This window comes from Zootermopsis nevadensis, unplaced genomic scaffold (assembly GCF_977971745.1).
Source record: "Zootermopsis nevadensis isolate Lab colony 2312 unplaced genomic scaffold, Znev_1.0 Znev_ptg000011l, whole genome shotgun sequence".
Lineage (NCBI taxonomy): Eukaryota > Metazoa > Arthropoda > Insecta > Blattodea > Termopsidae > Zootermopsis > Zootermopsis nevadensis.
The window spans coordinates 12998432-13018331 of record NW_028259143.1 but is presented as its reverse complement, the minus strand read 5'-3'; the positions used below and the strand labels follow the sequence as shown (position 1 = coordinate 13018331).

At 37.8% G+C, this 19900-nt stretch overlaps 1 protein-coding gene and 1 long non-coding RNA gene across 5 annotated transcripts in view; one reads left to right on the top strand and one right to left on the bottom strand.

Moving 5' to 3' along the window:
* The window catches only part of LOC147874108 (uncharacterized), an 83845-nt gene that overhangs the window by 28267 nt on the left and 35678 nt on the right, over positions 1-19900 (top strand). For all 4 annotated transcript variants that reach the window (XR_015534793.1, XR_015534791.1, XR_015534790.1 and 1 more), the window contains one exon: positions 1-19900. This exon is cut by the window's left edge and continues 10778 nt beyond it; it is cut by the window's right edge and continues 35678 nt beyond it. This is a non-coding gene — a long non-coding RNA (uncharacterized LOC147874108).
* On the bottom strand, positions 11995-13108 carry LOC147874110 (uncharacterized). The gene is made up of 2 exons (XM_087347535.1): positions 12646-13108; positions 11995-12411 (listed from the first exon to the last, which is right to left on the bottom strand). Exons 1-2 carry the CDS (start codon positions 13039-13041, stop codon positions 11995-11997), a joined length of 813 nt encoding a protein of 270 aa, XP_087203661.1. The 5' UTR covers positions 13042-13108.

Sequence of the window (19900 nt, the reverse complement as noted above, 5' to 3'; positions counted from 1 at the left end):
AATCTACCACGATTCTCCATTTCTTTTTACCTGAGGCGTCCGCCTTCTTTGGTACAACTAATATCGGGGAATTCCATGGGCTTTTACTGGGTGCGATAATACCATCGCGTAACATTTGCTCTGTCTGATTTTGAACCTCTTCCTTGTGAATTTCTGGAATTCTATAAGGTTTAGTATTTATACCTCTGTTCGGGTCAATAGTTGGAGTGGGTATGGCATGTTCAGCAGCTGTCGTGAATGTTAATTTATCTCCTGATAAGTGGAATACGTCATTGTATTCTTCACAAATTTTGATGAGGGAAACCCTTTCTTCACTATTTAGGTGATCCGTCCTCAACTCTTCCCGTAATCTACGTAAACGGTTGTTATCCTGAATTAATGCAGTTGTAAATATTAGGGCAAACGATTCGTCATTATCTATTTCTTCTAATTCAACTATGGGTGGATCGATTGTGACGTCTTCCTCTAAGGTGTTTATAATACTCGTCACACAAGTCCCATTAGCTTCCTCACTAAGCGACTGTGCTAAATACACTCCAGGTAATAAACTCGGGGGAAGACGCAATAGTTAAGGCATTTCGCGGGGATAGCTAGAAAATGGGGTGAGTAAGAAGTACCAAAAATTGACACAATATTTTTCAGTCCTTTTTGTATTCAAGTAATTAATTACAATTAAAAATGAGATATATAAAGAGGCAAAACAATTCTTCGAATACAACCTTGCACAACCGGCATGTTCCCCCAACTGTATGGGGAAGATGCCTCATGGTATGAGGAAAGATGCCTCTGCTTGCAAAGTGATCAGACAGACATTTAACACTTGGTACAACGCAAGTTGTCAGAACTGCAGTCTTCTTCCTCACTCTAAGTTCAGGATGACGTTTCAAAAACAGCTGCATCCAGTCATAACCAGCAAGCCTTGTGTCTCTGTTAAACCGATGAGGAATGCAATTTTTCTCAGCAAAACTGTAAGCTAGCTGTCGGAGAGATTTGGCTGTTGGTGGAGAACCAACTTCCTCTAGATGCTGTATGTATTTTACTAGAGCTTTTTCTTGCTCCCTTCCAAGGCAACCTGAAATTGTCGTAAGTTCAACGTGAAACTGAAATAACATAGGAGCTAACCTTTATTAAGTAATCTCAGCAAAGAAATTTATGACATAAAAATATAAAATGAACCTGTAGGGCCAGGAAACCCTTTCATGAAATTCTCAGATTCAATGCGTCTCTTCAGGGTTCTATATGGGATCTTATATGTTTTTGACACGTTCCACAATGTCATTTTCCCTGTCTTCACTTCTTGAGATGCAAGAAGGAGGTTTGCTTCTGACCAGGAAGCACGATTTGTTTTCCTGACGTATTCACGTGGCATGACCTGTTGTGTTATAAAGAAAATATCAATATTCTTATCACTGACGCTTCCTATAAGACATAAGCACAGCCTTGAAGCACAATAAATCATTTTTTCACTCAATATGGCATCTTATCCCAAACATCAGGGGAAGATGCCACACCTGTTTACTCACAAAGACTTGCCAGAGCTGTGAGTGCCCACACAAGCAACTTGCGTACGAGAAGCCACTGCTCTATTATATCAGTAATATTTGTGCTTTCAAATAAAACATCTGGTTACAGACCTTAAGTACGGGTAATACAATCTTATAAAGCACGTACTTACCGAGTCCTATGGGAAAACAATTTAGTATAAACATGATGAAGCTGGATAACAAAAGATTCTTTGACAGTAGTTGTCTTCACACACACGTTCCTCTTCCTACTGAGTAGTCGATGTTGCCACCTCTGCGCGCATGTAGAAATTACAAGCAAAGAGGCTTCTTCCCCCAACTGCCATCTCCCCCCGAGTTACCCTAATCATTTTCCAAAAGCCATTCTTGTCCTAATATTACATCAACATGACTAGGCAATTTCTTGACTACGTAATCAGATTTTATTGGTTTCGTGCAATTATTCAGTGTTAAAGTAACTTTACCTTTAATTTTAACTTTGTTTCCACTAATGCCTTGTATTTCCATATCGCTTTCGCTTTGGGCAATGTTCCTAACTAGTGAAGTTTCCTGAACTAGAGATACTTGTGCCCCTGTATCTACTAGCACTATACCAATGCCTCCTTTCAGCTGTGGACATATGAAGTAAATCTCATATGGCCCCAAAATGTGTTAAATTTAAAGTTGATTTTCAAGTTTTAGTGATTTCCCATCAACTAAATTAACCTTTTGTGACTCCATGTCACCTATTAATGTGCAGCCTAAAACTTGAGTTTTCTGCGACTGCCCAGGCAGCTCTACTGCCTGTTTCCCTGTTTGCATTGACGTGTTTCATGCCCCCGTCTTTTGCACCTACCACATTGCGGAACATTGTTACAGTTCTTCGCACGTGTCCTTGGCCTTGGCAACGATAACACTGAGTATCAGTTGCAAGGTTTATTTCCCTTTTAATTTGAGGTCCCTGTGACCCCCTAAAGTCCCTCTTTACACTTCCTGATGGTGAATACCATTGTCCTTGGCATCGCCTTTGATTTTAGATTCAATAAAGTTTAAAAGTAATTGTTGTTTGTTTGGATGTATTACTTGGATCGTAGCTTCGACTCCCTCAATAAATTCACGCAAGTGTTTAGGGTTACCATCAAATGTACGAGGAATTAATTTTACGGCCTGTACCACAGAAATGTAATTATTATCCTGAGTATTTTCCAAATCATCATTTTCATCTGCCATTATGGTTGGACTAACCTATTGTAGGTGTAGGGTGAATGAAGATGCACAGTGATGGCTTCCAGTGATGGCTTCTCAGCTCCCCTCAGGGTAGAAGTCCCTCTCGCGGTGCAGGTTGCCAACGGTTATCACCAAAGATGTCCCTCGGGCTAATGTAGGGCTGCTGATGATGGCCTCCAATCACGGACTTGGCTTCAACAGTTGGTGAACAGGTACCACGGCGCCTTGTGGATTCCTCCGGAGCGTTGTTCCCTCGGGAAAGGCTTGGTCCACCTCGGTACAGACTCAAAGCCCCTCCGGCTTGGTCAACCGCCGAAAATTCTGGAAGTCGATAAAGTAGCTCCCCTCTATCCCACCGCTGCCACCATGAAATGTCTTCGCGTGTTCAACCGTGTATGTTGATCGTCGAACAAGTCGTTGGTTCGGAGCGGAGCTAAGTCCGGCCCAAGGAGAGTTAAAATCAAACATGATTTAATTAGCTCACCATCAGTAAAAGGCTTTCCTTCCTTGGCTAACAAATGAGCTACTCGTAAACTTACTTTAGTCGCAGCCTCATTTTCATTTTCTTGAAGAAATTGCGTTGTGATGAAATATTCCGTTTTAATTTTTCCAATTTTTCTGATCGTTGATTTTCAGTGAGTTGAGAATATTGTGTCGTGCGTCTGGTAATGACGTCGTATAGTGTACTCTTTTAGTACAGCTATAGTGTCAGTGCTTTGTCATGTAATTCGTTAACAAAATAATTCACACTCCACTCTGCCTTGAAAGCACGACATTCGAAGTCCACTTTTCTCTTCTTTGGATTTGACAGTGACATGATGGTTATGCAAGGATAATAAAATGAGAACAAAATGTTACAGAACTGGAAACGCTGCGAATTAAAACTGCATGATGTCACAGCGAAGGCCGCCAAGCAGCGTGCGAATGCGAAGCTATAGGAGCGCCACATACGGCCTTTCTCTCAACTACTCAATTCGGCCGTTTCGTTATAGCGCGTACTTTGAAATTTCAAAGAATTTAAATATGTAAAATCCGACCCCTGAACTAAACTCTTACCGGTACATAGATAAGTTCATACGCTAATACTTACCTCTTAATCAAATCAACAAAACTCCTCTGACGCCACGAAGCGTTAAATGCTGACGCTGTCTTCTCCCTTTCACCCCACTTTCTCAGCCACGCACGTCAATAGATTACGTTCGTTGGCAATAGCAACGTCATTCAGTTTCCCGTTTAAAGCAAATGAGTTGCTGTTGTGTGATTTGTAATGTCGAGGGTAGTGCCGACAGAAAATCGTACACTAGCTCAAATCGTATGTAACCTGCATGCATGCCCATCATGGTGTTGAACATGAACAAAATGGTGATGATGTTTATCAACGTGATGATCACTACTGCATAGGAAAGGATGTCCGTGTACATCGAACTACGCCTCCTGCACCTGATGTGTATCATCACGCAAAGAACTACCGAACTCCCTGTGTGCCTTTTTTTAAAAATAATACGTGGGCGTACTTCTGTATAACTGGTTCTATTACTGCTCCCTCCCTCTCTCTTAAGTGCTTCATTTTACTCTTTAGTAGTGGCCTCATTTTTGCTGTAACTCTTGTTTCTTTGTTTCGAAATTTCTTCGCAATTTCCGTTTCCGTTGACTTCGTTAATTAGAGATTCTGATACCTCACGTGCTTTGGAATATCAAGGGGCCCTCGACTTACATTTGTTACTTGCAACAATAAGTGCCCTGAATTTTCCTTCGCCTCAGTCACTATAGTAAATATCTTCTCAGGCCACACGTGCACTGACACCGCACATAGGCGCAGGGGGACTTGTTTCGTCTGTGCGTATTTGGTTTTCCAACGTTAGAACACACGCGACACAGAGACCTCGCGTCGGCAGGCAGATCTACTGGGTCTACACATTCACACGGGGCCAGATAATTTTCCTCTCACTACGCGTTTGCTTAGAGGCGGTGTGACCGTCATCTGCGAGGTATACACTGAGAGCGAAATCAGAGGCGTCCCTCAAGTGCTCCACAAATCTTTGTCCGTCCAGCAGCAAAGTTTCGTCCTTGTAGCTAACAGTGGCTCCATGTTGCCTCAGAAAATCGCTTGCCCCCGCGTCAATAATTAATTTCTTTGAATTTCGTAGAATATTCACTTCGAGCACTGGGGTTGGAGCTGACTTCAAGGGGTTCATCTGATTTCATCGGTTACAACCCGTACGTTTATTGACGTCTCGCGGTTGTCGTTCTCTCCTTTCCCGACTGTACCTCCTTTTGTTGCACTGAATTTTGGGGGTTGCTCCTTTGGTACCAATTCTGTCTCTGCGAGGGCACCCTATTTTCATGTAGATTACGCGAATAGTGACCACGTGTGTTACGATCGTCTGCTCGTGGCTGCCTACAGTCCCTTGCAAAATGACCGAAACTTCAAGTTATAGCAACTACCAGCGGGGCGGGGGGGGGGGGGGCGGTAGGTGCCTGATGAAATGCTTGGAAGTTACGGGTGTGAAGACTGTGGTTAGCGTACCTCTTGTTATATCCTGCTGTTCGATTGTTATTACAGGCCTTATTTATCACTGTTCTGACTAGGTAACAAAAACATCCGACATATTCTCCGCATTGACAGTTAAATAAATCGTGTTCCCTATTTAGGGGATTTAAACTTTGTCTGCATTGAAACGTCTGGACGCAAACCCGACAACTGTCGCTTTTCGAGCTGTATGTTGTAGGCTTCTTGAGCCGCTGGGATGCGTGAGGAGGGTAGTGCTTTCTTTGCCAAAATGCAGCACTCCTTATAATTTTTCATAAAGTGAAAAATTAATTTTTTGTGTTTATGAATAAACCTCAAATCATGTAGGATTTATAACTTTATTTTTCTTTAATGTTTACAAATTTAATGTCACATAGCCGAGGCCACCAATATTAATTTAGGTTGGTAAAGTGTTCAATTTGTTGTGGGGTGAGGGCTCTGTCTTGACTAGAGTCGAAGGAGATCGTGAAGTTAGAAGTTCAGCGAAGAAGGAAGAGGTGGTTTATTCAGAATGCCGAAATACAGATTTGTAGTAAGTCTCCTACAAGTATACAGTACGTAGTTTGCTGGTACAATTCAATTCAATTCAATTCATTTATTTGAGTGCTTGGCAACAGCCAAAAAGGCCAATAACAGCCGAGCACTAACAATACAAAAAATAATAAAAGTAAACATAGCAATACAAAAACAAATAATGAACTAAATATATAAATGTAGAATATAATAATGATAATAAATCAATTCATTAATTTATTGCAAAATAATGAACAGTAAATGAGCTAAATAATATGCCTAAAAGTGAAACATTAAAATAAAAAACAAACAAATGAACTAATTATATAAATGTACAATATTCAATTCAATTCATTTATTTACGTGTTTGCCAAATTAAATACTTCAATTCTATAATTAAATTCTTTATTTAATGTACTCACCAACAGCTGCTATAGCCAATTACAGGGCAACACAAACAAACAAACAAAATACAAAGACAACACAGAAAAGGGAAGAAAAAAAAGACATTAAAAACTTAATAGATAACATATAAAGCAAATTTAAAGTACAAAAGTAACCAATAAGATCCACTCTAGGTATTATCCCTTATGGAATAAGTGTCATCAAAAGAAACATTGATTATACCAAAAATGTCCAAGAATGTACAAACATAATTAGCAGCAATGACACACCTGGCTGAAGGACTGTGTCTAAGCGCACCGCACACGCAAAACGTAGAAAATTCTCTTATTTGCCTTGACGGCACACGAATACCAACAGTATCCATAATAGAATTGCAATTAATTTTGCCCTTAAAAACATTAATAAGAAATAAAGCATCGAGATGTCGCCGCCTGGAATAAAGTGTTCTAAAATTTAACGTAGTTAAAATCAACTCATATTTACCTGGGGTATTAAACTGAAAAAACCGGTAATTGCACAAACTGGCAAATTTCCTTTTAATATTTTCTAATTTATTAGAATCAGTCTGTGTAAGATTATTCCAAGCGACAGAGGCATACTCAAGCTTTGGCCTAACTAAAGCATTATACAAAACAACAAGACTGTCTAAAGAGGAAAAATTATATGTAATAAATCGAATAAGCCCTAATGTCCTAAGTGCCTGAGAATAAACAAAATTTACATGAGAGTGAAAGTAAAGTTTACTGTCTAATAGTACACCAAGATCTTTTATACAGTCAGTACGGGAAATTAAAATACCACTTACTAAGTAATTAAAGTAAATACTGTTGGTTTTCCGTGTGAACGATATAATTTTTGTTTTCTCAACATTAAGTTTCATAGAATTATCTTCACACCACTGATGTACAGAATCAATATCGGCTTGAAGAGATTTGCAGTCATCCACAGAATGTATGTCCCGATATAGTTTCAAGTCATCAGCAAATAAGAGAAATTTCGAGAACTTAATTTTGTCACCAATGTCATTGATAAAGATATTAAATAATAGAGGTCCCAAGGTAGAGCCTTGCGGGACTCCAGATAGCACCGAGTAAGGAGAGGAAGACTGCCCTAAAATACGAATAAAGGTCGATCTGGATGATAAATAACTTTGGACCCACTTGACGTACTGAGAGGATAGTCCAAAATGATTAAGCTTTCCTAAAAGAGAGAGATGAGGGACTGAATCAAAGGCCTGTCTGAGATCGAAGTATACAGAGTCAATCTGCCCCTGTGAGCAAACAGAAGGCTGAACATCAGTGAGGTAGGAGACTAAATTAGTTACCGTAGATTTAGATTTGGAAAAACTATGCTGACTAGGGTGTAACTTAAATTTGAAATAAAATGAAAGATGATCATGTACAATACTTTCCAAAATTTTGGAGAAATTATTTAAAATCGAAATGGGCCGATAGTTAGAAACTAAGGCACTGTTGCCTTTCTTAAAAATCGGCACTACAGCGGCTTGCTTCCAAGAAGCGGGAAAATCCCCTCTGAGTAGACTGAGGTTAAATATGTGGCATAAGAGTGGAGTAAATATCTCGGAACAGCCTTTAATAATGAAATTTGGAATCCCATCAGGTCCGGCACAAGTCGTCGAGCGAAGACGACAAATCGCCCGTTTGACGTCTGCATCGGAGATGGATGGAATATTAATAAAATCAGAGCAATTATAACCAGAATTATTCTGAGTGTTAACACAAGAAGGTTTAAAAACACAAGAAAAATGGTCAGCAAAGGCTTCGGCAATTAATTGAGGCTCCGTAATAATTCTGTTTCCAACTACAATTTGGGTAACCGACTGATCATTCTTTTTGAATTTAGAAATATATTTCCAGAAGTGCTTAGGTTGAGATCTTAAATTTGCATCGATACGTCTCAACCAAACCAATCTATCAGCCTTAATAGTTATTTTAACTAATCTACGATAGTAGGAGAAAATACTATAATCATGATCAGATTTAATTTTCTTAAATTTCTTAAAATACTGATTTTTCTTCTTGATATAATATATAAGAGAACTGGAAAACCAGTGAGGATAGGCGGAATTCCTTGGCTTAACAAGAGGGACAGCAAGGTTAATAGCCTCAGACACAGCAGCCGTGAGGTTTTCAACTGCAGATTCAACAGAATTCTCTTTAAGAACGCATGACCAGTCAGTGATTCGCAAAGTCTCATAAAGTAGCAAATAATCCCCTTTACTAAAGTTACGTCGAGGAAAAGTAACTGTATTATGGAAGTCTAATATTAGTTTAAAGTCAATAACAATAGGCTGATGATACTTATCAGGAGCGACCATCGGAGATTTTGAAACAGAGACACTTAGATCGTTGAAATTAGAAAAAACAAGATCGAGCAGTGCGCTATTAGGGACACACTTGTTGTGCTGACTAAGCCCAAGAAAGCATGAGGCGGCGTAAATACAACTGCCTTTAATTTTGTTATAATAATACGAGTTAGGAAGGGGGGTGCCATTAAACCAATCAAAGTTAGGTACATTAAAATCACCTAACATAATTACCCGGCAGAGATTAGAATTTAAATTTAATTCTAAGAATTTGAAATATTTTTCAACCACTTTTACATCACAATCAGGTGGAAAATAATGATTTCCTATAAGTAAATTAAATTTATCCTTAACAGGAATTTCAATCCAAACGCATTCTTCCGTGACCTCCAAATCGAACCTACGTTTGACCCCATATAATGACTTGGAGACAGCAGTAAGTACGCCGCCACCACGTTTCTTGTTAGAAGTTAAATAGTCCCTGTCAGCACGAAATACGTTGTACGTGTTGGGAAATAAATTGGAACTTAAAAAGGTGTCGTTTAGCCAGGTTTCAGTGATGCAATACACTTTGGACTGGTTAGCATAGACATTGTCCAGAAAATCGCAGGATTTAGTCCGCAGACCTCTAACATTTTGAAAGAATATATCAAAATCACAGACGACATGAGCCATGATCACAGGGGAATAGAGCCTTCCTCCGGCGCAATAGGTATATTCCCTGCAGGCGATAATACCGCTGAAGACTGAGGTGTACTGGAGGAGTACGCTTGATCAGGGGTCAGTTTACCGTAAAAGGGAGCAATCAGGCACCCATTTGGCCATACACCAGTGTTATTAATGAGGGGAAAATCCACCTCATTGACAGAGATATGAAACGACGCGTAAGCATCAAATTTAGTTTTAAGTCTAGTGCAGACCAACCGTTTGAGGCTTAATTGCTCCTTTAACGACTTTTCTACATCTTCAGCCGAGACCCCAGGACTAAATCGAGACACAAAAAGGGCCTTAGACCTTTCCCTTTTACACACAATGGGTAGAGCGGCAGAATTCCTAACCCCTATCAGCGGCTGCCTACGATGTCGAACTGTGTTGACAGTGTTGACCGATGGCATCACGGAAGTGGGCTTCTTTTTATAACTGACTGTTATAAAACCTTCAGACTCAGCACCGGAGACCTTCGGTTTCAAACCAGCCGAAAGGATGTCCTTATAAGATTTGGATCCGGCGTCGGCGCTGGTTGAAGCGGAACAAAGAGCTGGGTCGGCGGCCTTGTGTGCCGCATTATCGTAAACCAAGGGACTAGGCTCCTGAATGGATGGTGGTACTGCAGGAGCAGGTGCACAGGAAGCAAGCTTGGCCAACTGACTCTTCAGATAACCATTATCTTTCCGAAGTAGTTGAACATCTTCGGAGAGTTTGAGAACCATCTGTACAAGATTCTCAACAAGCTTATGAGTGCTAGCACCATTACGCCGCACCATCTCGATCTGAACGCCGAGAGACTCGGGGTCCAAAGGCATACTCGCCCCATCCGGAGATATATCCTTCACAGGAAGCTCCGAAGTTGAAGCAGATCTCAAGCTTCTTCTTCTTGTATTCTTAGGGCTAGAAGCACGACTAAGTAAAACACACGACACACAATTGTATGTGGACTGGCCGTCAACCATAAACAACGAGTACTCGGTATCACTCATGTTGAGGCACGAAAGATGAAGTCTAGAACCACAGGGCCCACTGCATCTGATACATTTCTGCTTTCCATGGAAAGGTCTCTTACACACAGAACAACAGTCCTTGCTGGCAACCATAATGCCGGCCGGCTGCGGACAAAGCACCCTCGCACAAAGATATACACTGTAGGTACGGAGCACACACAAAACACGTCCGTTCACTCCAAAGCCAAGTATAAACAATGACAATCATAATAGTACGATATCTTTCTTTTATACTGTAACGTTATACTTTGTATAAATTCGTGTGGATTAGTCTTACTAATGTGGTAGTGTGGCTTGGCATGGAGCAAGGCAAGTTCCCAAGGATGCTGGTGTCAGCTTAAACATGCTCAGCTAATATGATAGATAATACGTCCATGAGGCTACAACTTGTTTCATAATACATCACATTTATTTCTAACACTATGTTCTACATAAATATCACATGTAATTTAAAACATTACCTTCTTAATTTAGGCTAATTCACTTTATCACATAGTATACTCTAATTCCGTAATTTTGAATATTTATTACTCCACCCGTACTAAACTTGAATTCATCTCCTCAGCGCTCACCTGTTAGAAGTAGCCCGATCAGCCGCACGTTGCCCACCATGACTCTCGCAACCTCCTGCTATCTTCGAAGTTTTGGCCCTTCTGTCTAGATCTCTCTTCAACTTCCTTTCACAACCTTTCCGTTAGCGTTTTCCCATATTTTTGCCGACTGCCTAATGGCTACGTCTGCATTTCCATTTAATGTTCTTTTCATATCCTGAGAATAAGGTAAACTAGCCTTGCTGCTTTACTCTAGACAGGAAATGAATCAACACATTCCTACATGCAAAGGTCTACTATACTTACTTCTAACTACATTCAATTCTCTACATTCCTAATTTACAATATGTTAACTAAAAATAATTCACTACAATACGATGACAAGTGGAACATGACCAGTCTGAGGAGTGAGCACATGACTTAATGTTGTCTTAAGGACCAAGTGCGTAGGGTTAAAGGTCAAATCACTTCCTGTAGGGGATAAATGAGTCGAGTTATGTCACATTATCTTCCGCCTACTTCCTTCCTTCTTGCTTTCATCCCCCGATGTAACTATTTGCGAACACTGCCACAATATTTATCACGAGGTCATTATTGTTTTCCGATGATACATTAATTTGATTTATAGGGCTATTTGTAAAAGTAAAATTAGGACATACTTGTGTTCTGCCACCGGTCAACCCTATTGGCAGGACTGCAAGGACGGGCGCCAGTGGGTGGGGGAGGGGTACATTCTGCCCTTCAATAAAACACCCATCACTAATCTACGAATATAATTAAATGAGATTAAGTATACAATGTCCGAACCAGAACAAACTTCCCGCGCGTCACCACCAGACAGACAATAATAGGTTCCACTCACCCCAGCTGCAAATCACCGCAGTTTCCACATTTTGGCCACCAGTGACACAGGTTCCTCCTTCAGTTGTTGCCCAAAACAAGCGACCCGACGCGAGATAATCTCGCGCTTATATAGAATTTTTAGGGGCGCTCATGATGATGTGTGCCCTGGAACCGCCCAGAAATTATCGCCAAAATTACTCCATGTCCATATATGGGAGACACGTGCATGCTTTGTTTAGCTTACATGGAGACCCTTTTTTAAAGCTAATGCTGCACGCAGTTGTGGAGTGAACCTTACCACTGCATCGTCATTAAAATTCCGATGGCCACCCCATACTTCACACCAGATGTGGGGCAACTACAATTAAAATTAACCAGTTTAAAAAACATGGGGTCCAAGTAAGGGTGAGAAGGGGTGCAGGCACAACACTTGTTTTGATCCTGCCCACCATTTCTTAGGGGAGCATTGATTAAACAGCCAAATAGTGCTTCGGCAACATCCACAAAACCAAATACAAACAAATAATATTAATGAAAGTACATAAGTATACCATACACTACCAATTCTTTTCCAAGAAGAAGTTCTTTGTTCTTCTCGAATCTTCTGATCCTCAATAAATTTATTTACTTCATCAATTTTAAAACTTGCAAGATTTAGATCATTCACAGATGACATAATATTGGATAAGGGAAGGTTTAATGGGACATCCTTTATTATTTCTTGCTCTGGAAGGGTTAAACAGCAATCAATGTTTACATTGACAAATGGAATAATGTCATCTTTAGTTAAGTTTGTTTAGAAATGGGAAAGCCGATACAGAATACTTTTACTACCAAGTCCTTTACAATCATTTCTTATGGTTATGATTCCTCTGCCTTGTAAACGATCAGAATGTCGTTGACCATTTTGACACACTGTTGTGAACAATTCCACTTGGGGTGCAACGTACAACCGGGAATTACTCATGTGTAACGGTATCCACATAATTTGTTGTATAGGTAAGTAATTAAATGTACAACTATTTGGTACTTTCTGAGTGTTTGGGTGTACAAGAGTAGCAACACAATCTACATCGGGTACATATGTTACAATTGGTGTGTTTTCAGCACAAACATAATTTAACTTGTTTGGTTGGAAACATTTCCTTAGTTCATTTTCTGAAATATGTCCAAATCTTTGATTTAGCATATCCACAAAGAGATATTCCTTTTTCACATTCAACACTTTTGTAGTTAAGTTCGAGTGCATTATCACAGGAAAGGGTATTATTCTATGTAATAGAAATTTAGTTTCCAAAATTAATGGAATTATTACAACATAAACTAAATATGAACCTTGTGTGTATATAATGGGTTTGATTAAGGAAATGAGTTCGGAAGAGGTAAAGGGAGGAAATATTGTCAGTTCTGGCATAGTTTGTTGCATTAATACATCTATAATTTTCTGAATGGTTATGATTTGTGGTTGGAGGATACCGTCTTGAGCATGCAAGTATACATCTATTAACAAGTCGAACGTGTGTTGACATTCTTCAATTCCTCTTTCAACTTGCCTAATTAATTCATTTAACATGAGACTGGTATCTACTTCATGTTTCAGTTGACTACTTTGTGTTTTAACGTCGCGATCTAAGTTTGTTGAAACGTCTTTTAATTTGCGTTCATTCACCGAAACATCGTTTAGGGTTGTATGCATTGTAACAATGGTTGACTTTAAAACCAATAATTGTTCTGAAGCTATTCTCAAAAAATCTTTGTGATCCTTTTCCATTGCTTCTATATGTTCATAATTTGAGGCTACTTCATCTTCTGTCGAGGTGTAATGTTTTTTTTATCTTTTGTAGTAGATGTTATATTGTCGTTGCTACCAGGTAATCTTGTAGTTGTAGTAGTAGAGTTCCAGATAGGTTTTCTATTGGTCGGGATAATCAGTTGGTACGGTGAGGAAGCTAAGTCCCTCACGCAGGAAGCTTTGAGGTGAATCAGCAACAACCAGCGTCCAAGTCCAAGTAGAGTTTATTCAAAGAGTAAGCTGACGTTCCAGTGAACAGCAGTGATAGAATAGTAGTCGTAGAATAGTCCCTCTTCAGCCCAGATAGTGGTTTATATAGGATCAAAAAATGAATAGTCATATTATGGTAACGGAAATGAGGCAATTCCCAAACAGACCCTGTGACCGTAGACATCTTGACGTCTGAGGGGTCCGGATGTCCTCAAGATAGCACCAAATTTATGTATCCTTAGTGTAAGATTTATACATCCGTTATTTCCCAAAACATACTAATTTCTACTGATATAAGTTATTCCACTATCTGGTCTGTTCATTCCGTGACTTACATATTGATAATAAGATGTCAAAGGAATGAATACATAATTATTTAGGAGGGGTTCAAGGTACATAGTAGAGTACATATTACACCTTCCCCCTTAAGAAAAGTTTTTACCTATACTTTTGGTGAAAACTTTCTATCTTTGTTTTCCAATTATTTTACCGAAATAATCTTGGTTTACTTCTAGTTCTAAGAGCTATACTCTCCTCATCACTAGAAGTGTTACTTTTGGCCTTAGGTTGCGTCACTATGGGCAATGACTTTAATGATACTGAAGGTGAGAGACCTTCTGTTTTAGTGTAAGACACTTTCTGAGGGTAATTAAGTATGTTGACGCATAGTCTGTCATGAGTTTGTCTAACACAATCTCTAGGTGACCATTTATCATAAAGCCAAAAACAACCTTCTCGACAACATTTGCAGCAACAAAGGCTACAACAACAACATAAAACAATCATAATCAATATTCCAATAACTGAACCCCATGAGGTGGCAGTGAGAAGCCAATTATCATATTCCTTTTCTTGTTCTTTTATTAATTTTTCTACTTCCTCTACTTTTAAACTGGCCAACCTCAAGTCATCTGTAGATGACATAATATTTGCTAAAGGTATTTCCAATGGTAACTTTTCAAAATTTTCATTTTTCAGGCTGTCAAAATAACAATCAAAATCAACTGGTGCTGTAGGCATAAAGTCAACAGTAACATTATCAATAATTGTAGAAATAGCATATAAAGTTACATAAGAAGAAAATGCTTTACACCTTAGTTTTAAAGTTAGTTTACCTTCATTTTTAATCTTTACCGTCTTTGTTTGTTGTGGACATATTACGGTTAGAGTGTCAGGTTGAGGTGCTATATATAACCACTCATTACTCATGTGCAAGGGTATCCAAAATGATTTGTTTAATTTTAACAATCTGTATTCACAGCTTGGGGGAATTTTAGAAGTGGAAGGGTGTAGCAAAGTAGCTTCACAATCTGCGTCTGGAACATAGGTATAAATGGGAATATCTTCTTTACACACAAATTGCAACATGTTTGGTTGATAACATCCAGTTAACTCATTGGTAGTTAATTTTCCATAATGTTGATGGATGGGGTCACTGAACACATATTCTTTATTAGAACTGACGTAAGCATAGGTGGAATCATGACGTTTTACAGGAAAAGGAAGAATTCTATAGAGGTGATACGTAGTAGGAGATGTCAAAGGGATTTCTAACACATATACCAAATATTGCTTATAAGCGTAAGCATGAGGTGTAATAAGTTTTTGTAGTTCAGAGAAAGGAAAGTTAGGGTAGTCCAATCCATTTGGTAGCTGTAGTTTAGTCATCAAACTTCTGATTTTCTGTGTGGTTATTAATTGTGGCTGTAACGTACCTTGCTCAGCGTGTACAAAGGCATCTATTAAAATTTCAAACGAGTGTTGACTTTCATCCACACCTCTCTGGACTAATCTGACTTGTTCATTTATTAAGTTTACATTTTCAATTTCTTCTTGTAATTCTCCAAGTTTTTGAGAACTATAATTTGTTAATTTTGTGAGACCATCTTTTAATGCTTTTTCATTTTGATTTACTCTTTGAAGTGTTAAGTTAACCGAACTAATTGTTGATTTAATAACTATCATGTGTTCTTTAGGAATATGTAAAAATTCAGCTTGTTCCTTTTCTAATTGTGATACATGTTGATGATATTCTTCAGCATCTGACTGTGTCAGAGTACCGAATAAAATTTTAGCTATGTCGCCCACGAAATTCAAAACTCCTCTTTTACTCGAATTTTATTCAAATTGACTTTTCCTGAATTCGGTGTATTTATCAAATATTCACTAATTAAATTCTTTAAATTGTCGATATATCTAATTTTTGATTTCACGTATTGATCAAAAGCCCCACAATCTGTTAAATGATACCAATTTTATCATGGATTTTAGAACAAAATTCTGTAACTCTACGCTGATGGTCCTTGGTTTGTTTCCACAATTCTCTGATTGGTTCTAGATTGATATAAGTAACCACTTTCCATTTCATAGGATAGAATAATAAAGTACCCACTTCATCAAAATATATGCCTGTTTTAGATTTGATTTCTTGTACTTCCTGTGCTTGGAACTGTACCCAACACCATGTGCTGATCACTATCATTGACCACAATTTAAGTAGCTTCATTTTTTGCTACCTGTAATGGAAGAGAAATAAGGTTTTAACCTGTTAGTATGTACTTCGTGATGTTTTCTCTTTCCCAATTCTTGAATTATTACATTTGAACCAATGATTTTCTTTATTTCAAATGGACCTTTCCACAAAGGCTCCAATTTATGTCTGTTTTCTATTCTTAACAATACTAAATCATTTTCTTCAAATCTTACGGCATTGGCTTTCACTTTTTCTCTCTGTTTCTCTTTAAACTGAATTAATCTCTCTCTAGCTACTTTATGACAATTCTGCATTTTATTTTTAATATCTAGGACAATATCATCATAATTATATAATGGTTGAGGTGTTTGTTGTAAATTACCAGGTAAGTTGGCTTTTCTCCCAAATAACATTTCATACGGTGTGTATTTAGTTACAGAATGAGGACTTGTATTGTAAGTAAAGCATGCAAAAAATATCCAGTAATCCCAGTCTGAAGTCTTAGGATCGCAAAAGCATCTTAAGAACGTAACTAATGATTTATGTGTTCTTTCAAGTGCTCCATTACTTTCAGGGTGATATGCAGTTGTATTTATTTTCTCAATTCTCATTAACTTGCATAATCTCTTAAACATATCACTCATAAAATTTGAACCTTGGTCCGTTACAATAGATGAAGGAATTCCATAAATTAAAATAATATGGTTCATGAATGCTGTTACTATTTCTTCTATAGTTTGTGTATGTAGTGGAATGGCTATGACATATTTGCTTAAATTATCTTGACATGTTAATAAGTATTTGTTTCCTTTTTCGGTCTGAGGCAAAGGGCCTACAATGTCTAAATAAATTTTATCCCAAGGTTTGGTCTGTGTGTCAGTAATTTCTAAAGGCTGTTTTACTTTTGGACGGGTGTCTTTGTTTACTTGACAAATTTTACACTCTTATGAATTCTGTTACATCGTGTTCAAGTCCAGGCCATGATATATATAACTTTATTCTTTCAATTGTCTTCTGTATGCCTTGCTGGCCTCCTACCGGACAACAGTGCATTTCATTTATAATTTTCTGTTTTCTTTCCTCTGTTATTTCCTCACTATGCGTAATTAAACATTCTACAGGATACCTACTCAAACTGTCAGCATTGCAGTTTCTTTTTCCGGCTCTATATTGAATCTCATAATCATATTCTTCTAACTGTAGTTTCCAACGTATCAAACGTGAACTAGGGTCCTTAACATTAAATATCCAAACCAATCCACGGTGATCGGTGACTATTTGAAATTTTCTACCTAACACATAAGGTCTAAAATGTTTACATGCCCACACAATTGCTAATAATTCTTTCTCTACAGTGCTATAATTGACTTCTGCACTGTTTAGTGTTCTACTAGCATACGCTATTGGTTTATCCTGTCCTAATTTACCTTGACTTAAAATTGCACCTATAGCATAACCACTGGCATCTGTGGTTAATATGAATGGTTTTGCAAAATTGGGATATTGTAACAAAGGAGTATGCGTTAATTTGTATTTTAACAAATCAAAGCTTGCCTGTTCTGCTTCACTCCATTGCCAATCATGATCTTTCTTTAACAAGTCTGTTAAAGGTCTGGCTATAGCACTAAATTTATCAATAAATTTCCTATAATATCCTGCTAGCCCTAAAAATGATTTAATATCTTTTTGTGTTTTTGGAGTAGGAAAGTCACTAACAACATTGATCTTTTTAGGATCTGGTTTTACACCGTTAGCCGTTACTATATGTCCTAAGTAGTTAAGTTCTACTTTCAAAAATTCACATTTATCAGGTTCTATCTTAATATTGCATTCTCTTAATTTTTCAAATACCTCTCGTAATTTGACATGGTGTTCTTCTAGTGTTTCTCCTATAATTAAGATATCATCCATATACACAAAACATCTATTTCCAATTGATTCTCTTAATACGGCATTCATCATTCTTTGAAATGTAGCTGGTGCTGATTTTAACCCAAATGGCATACGTTTATACTCAAAGTGACCATTAGAAGTGCTAAAATCTATTTTGCATTGATCTTCTGGATCAATGGGTACTTGTAAGTATCCGCTAGCACAGTCTAATGCTGAAAAATATCTTGCTTTTCCAATTTTATCAAGTATATCTTGAATATTAGGTAGAGGATAACTATCACCTATAGTTATTTCATTAAGTTTGCGAAAGTCTATGCAGATTCTGAATTTTCTTTTTCCGGAAGCATCTAATTTCTTGGGGATGACGAGTAAAGGGAAATTCCATTCACTTTTACTAGTTGTAACTATATCATCCTCTAACATTTGATTTACTTGAACTTTAATTTCTTGTTGATGTGCTTCTGGAAGCCTATAATTCTTTAAGGTTATTGCTCTACCTTTTGGAATGGATGGAGTGGGGATAGAATGCCTTGCTACTGTAGTAGTAGTTCATTTATCACCAGGTAATTTGAAAATATCACTATATTCTCTACAAATTTTCGTGATATCTTCTGCTCCCTCTTTTATGTGTTCTAACCTTAAATTCTCATTCAGCATATTTAACCTCGTAGTCGAAAACAATTGTTCACAATTATGTGTTTCTTTTAATTGTGTCGGTGGTTTTACTAAATTAGGTGTTCTATTTATCATGATTGTCTCAGGTGTCGTGTTTACTAATAAACATGGGAAAGTCTGTTCACAACTCACTAAACTAGAAGCACAAATAACACCAGGTTGCAAAATTTGGTGTTCTATATAACGTGTCCCTTTTTCTTTTGTTGGGAATTCTACCAAAGTTTCACTATATGGAGGAATTGCCACTGTTCTTGTCATCATATAACCATTTAGTGAAAGCCAATCCTGACCTAGAATTAAATCTAAATTTCTAGGTAAATTACTTACTACAAAATAATCAAAATCACTTGGTTCTAATGCATTTTCAAACTTTAAGGCTACCTTGCCTTTTATTTTCAGTTTATTTCCTGTTATCCCTTGTACCTCTAAATTATTCCTTTTTTCTTTAAATGAAATTAAAGAATTTTCTTTTACCAATGATACCTGAGAACCTGTATCTATAAGAGCTATTCCAAGCCCTCCCTTTAGTTGTGGACATACTACATATATTTCATATCGTCCCAACTTATCTACAGAATCCACAAGATTCACAGAGGCGTCCCCCTGTTTACCAGGATTTCTGTTACCTTTAATATTTAATGACTCCTTGTCATTAATATCTATATGTAATGACTCCTTGTCAATTACTCTCTTACAGCCTAAATTTTGGACTGTCCTTGGCTGTACAGGCAGCCCTATTGCCTGTTTCCCTGCCTACAATATCTAGTTTAATGACCCTGGCGTTTGCATTTTGTGCAAAGAGGTTTATTATTACAATGTTTAGCGATATGTCCATGACCTTGGCATTTATAACACACTATATTTGATGCTACATTTACTTCTCTTTTAATGTGTGGTGTATTTTCTTTCTTAATTGTTCCCGAATAATTTGGCCAACCATAGTTTCCAGGTTGTCTGTATTTTTGTGATCTAACTTCACTTTCCTCCTGAAGAGCAGTTTCAATTAATTGTGCAAGGGAATCATCTTCACTCCTAGCTTTTACAATATATTTTACTTTATCATCTTTAAGTCCTGCCACAAAATTGCCCTTTAAAAATTCTCCAATCAAACTAATTCCACCTTCTACAAAATTTGGATTCAATCTTTCAAGTCTAGTTCTCGCTTCTCTTCTTAATTCAGTTCCCATAGCATAAATAGGAGAACCCCATTGTGCTACAGTTTCTGTTGGATTTTGTTTTGCT

Coding starts and splice junctions, on each gene's coding strand:
- LOC147874110 (XM_087347535.1), bottom strand. CDS start 13,041: ATGCAACAAACTATGCCAGAACTGACAATATTTCCTCCCTTTACCTCT. Junction 12,412..12,645: donor TACACCCAAACACTCAGAAA/GTACCAAATAGT, acceptor TCCCATTTCTAA/ACAAACTTAACTAAAGATGA.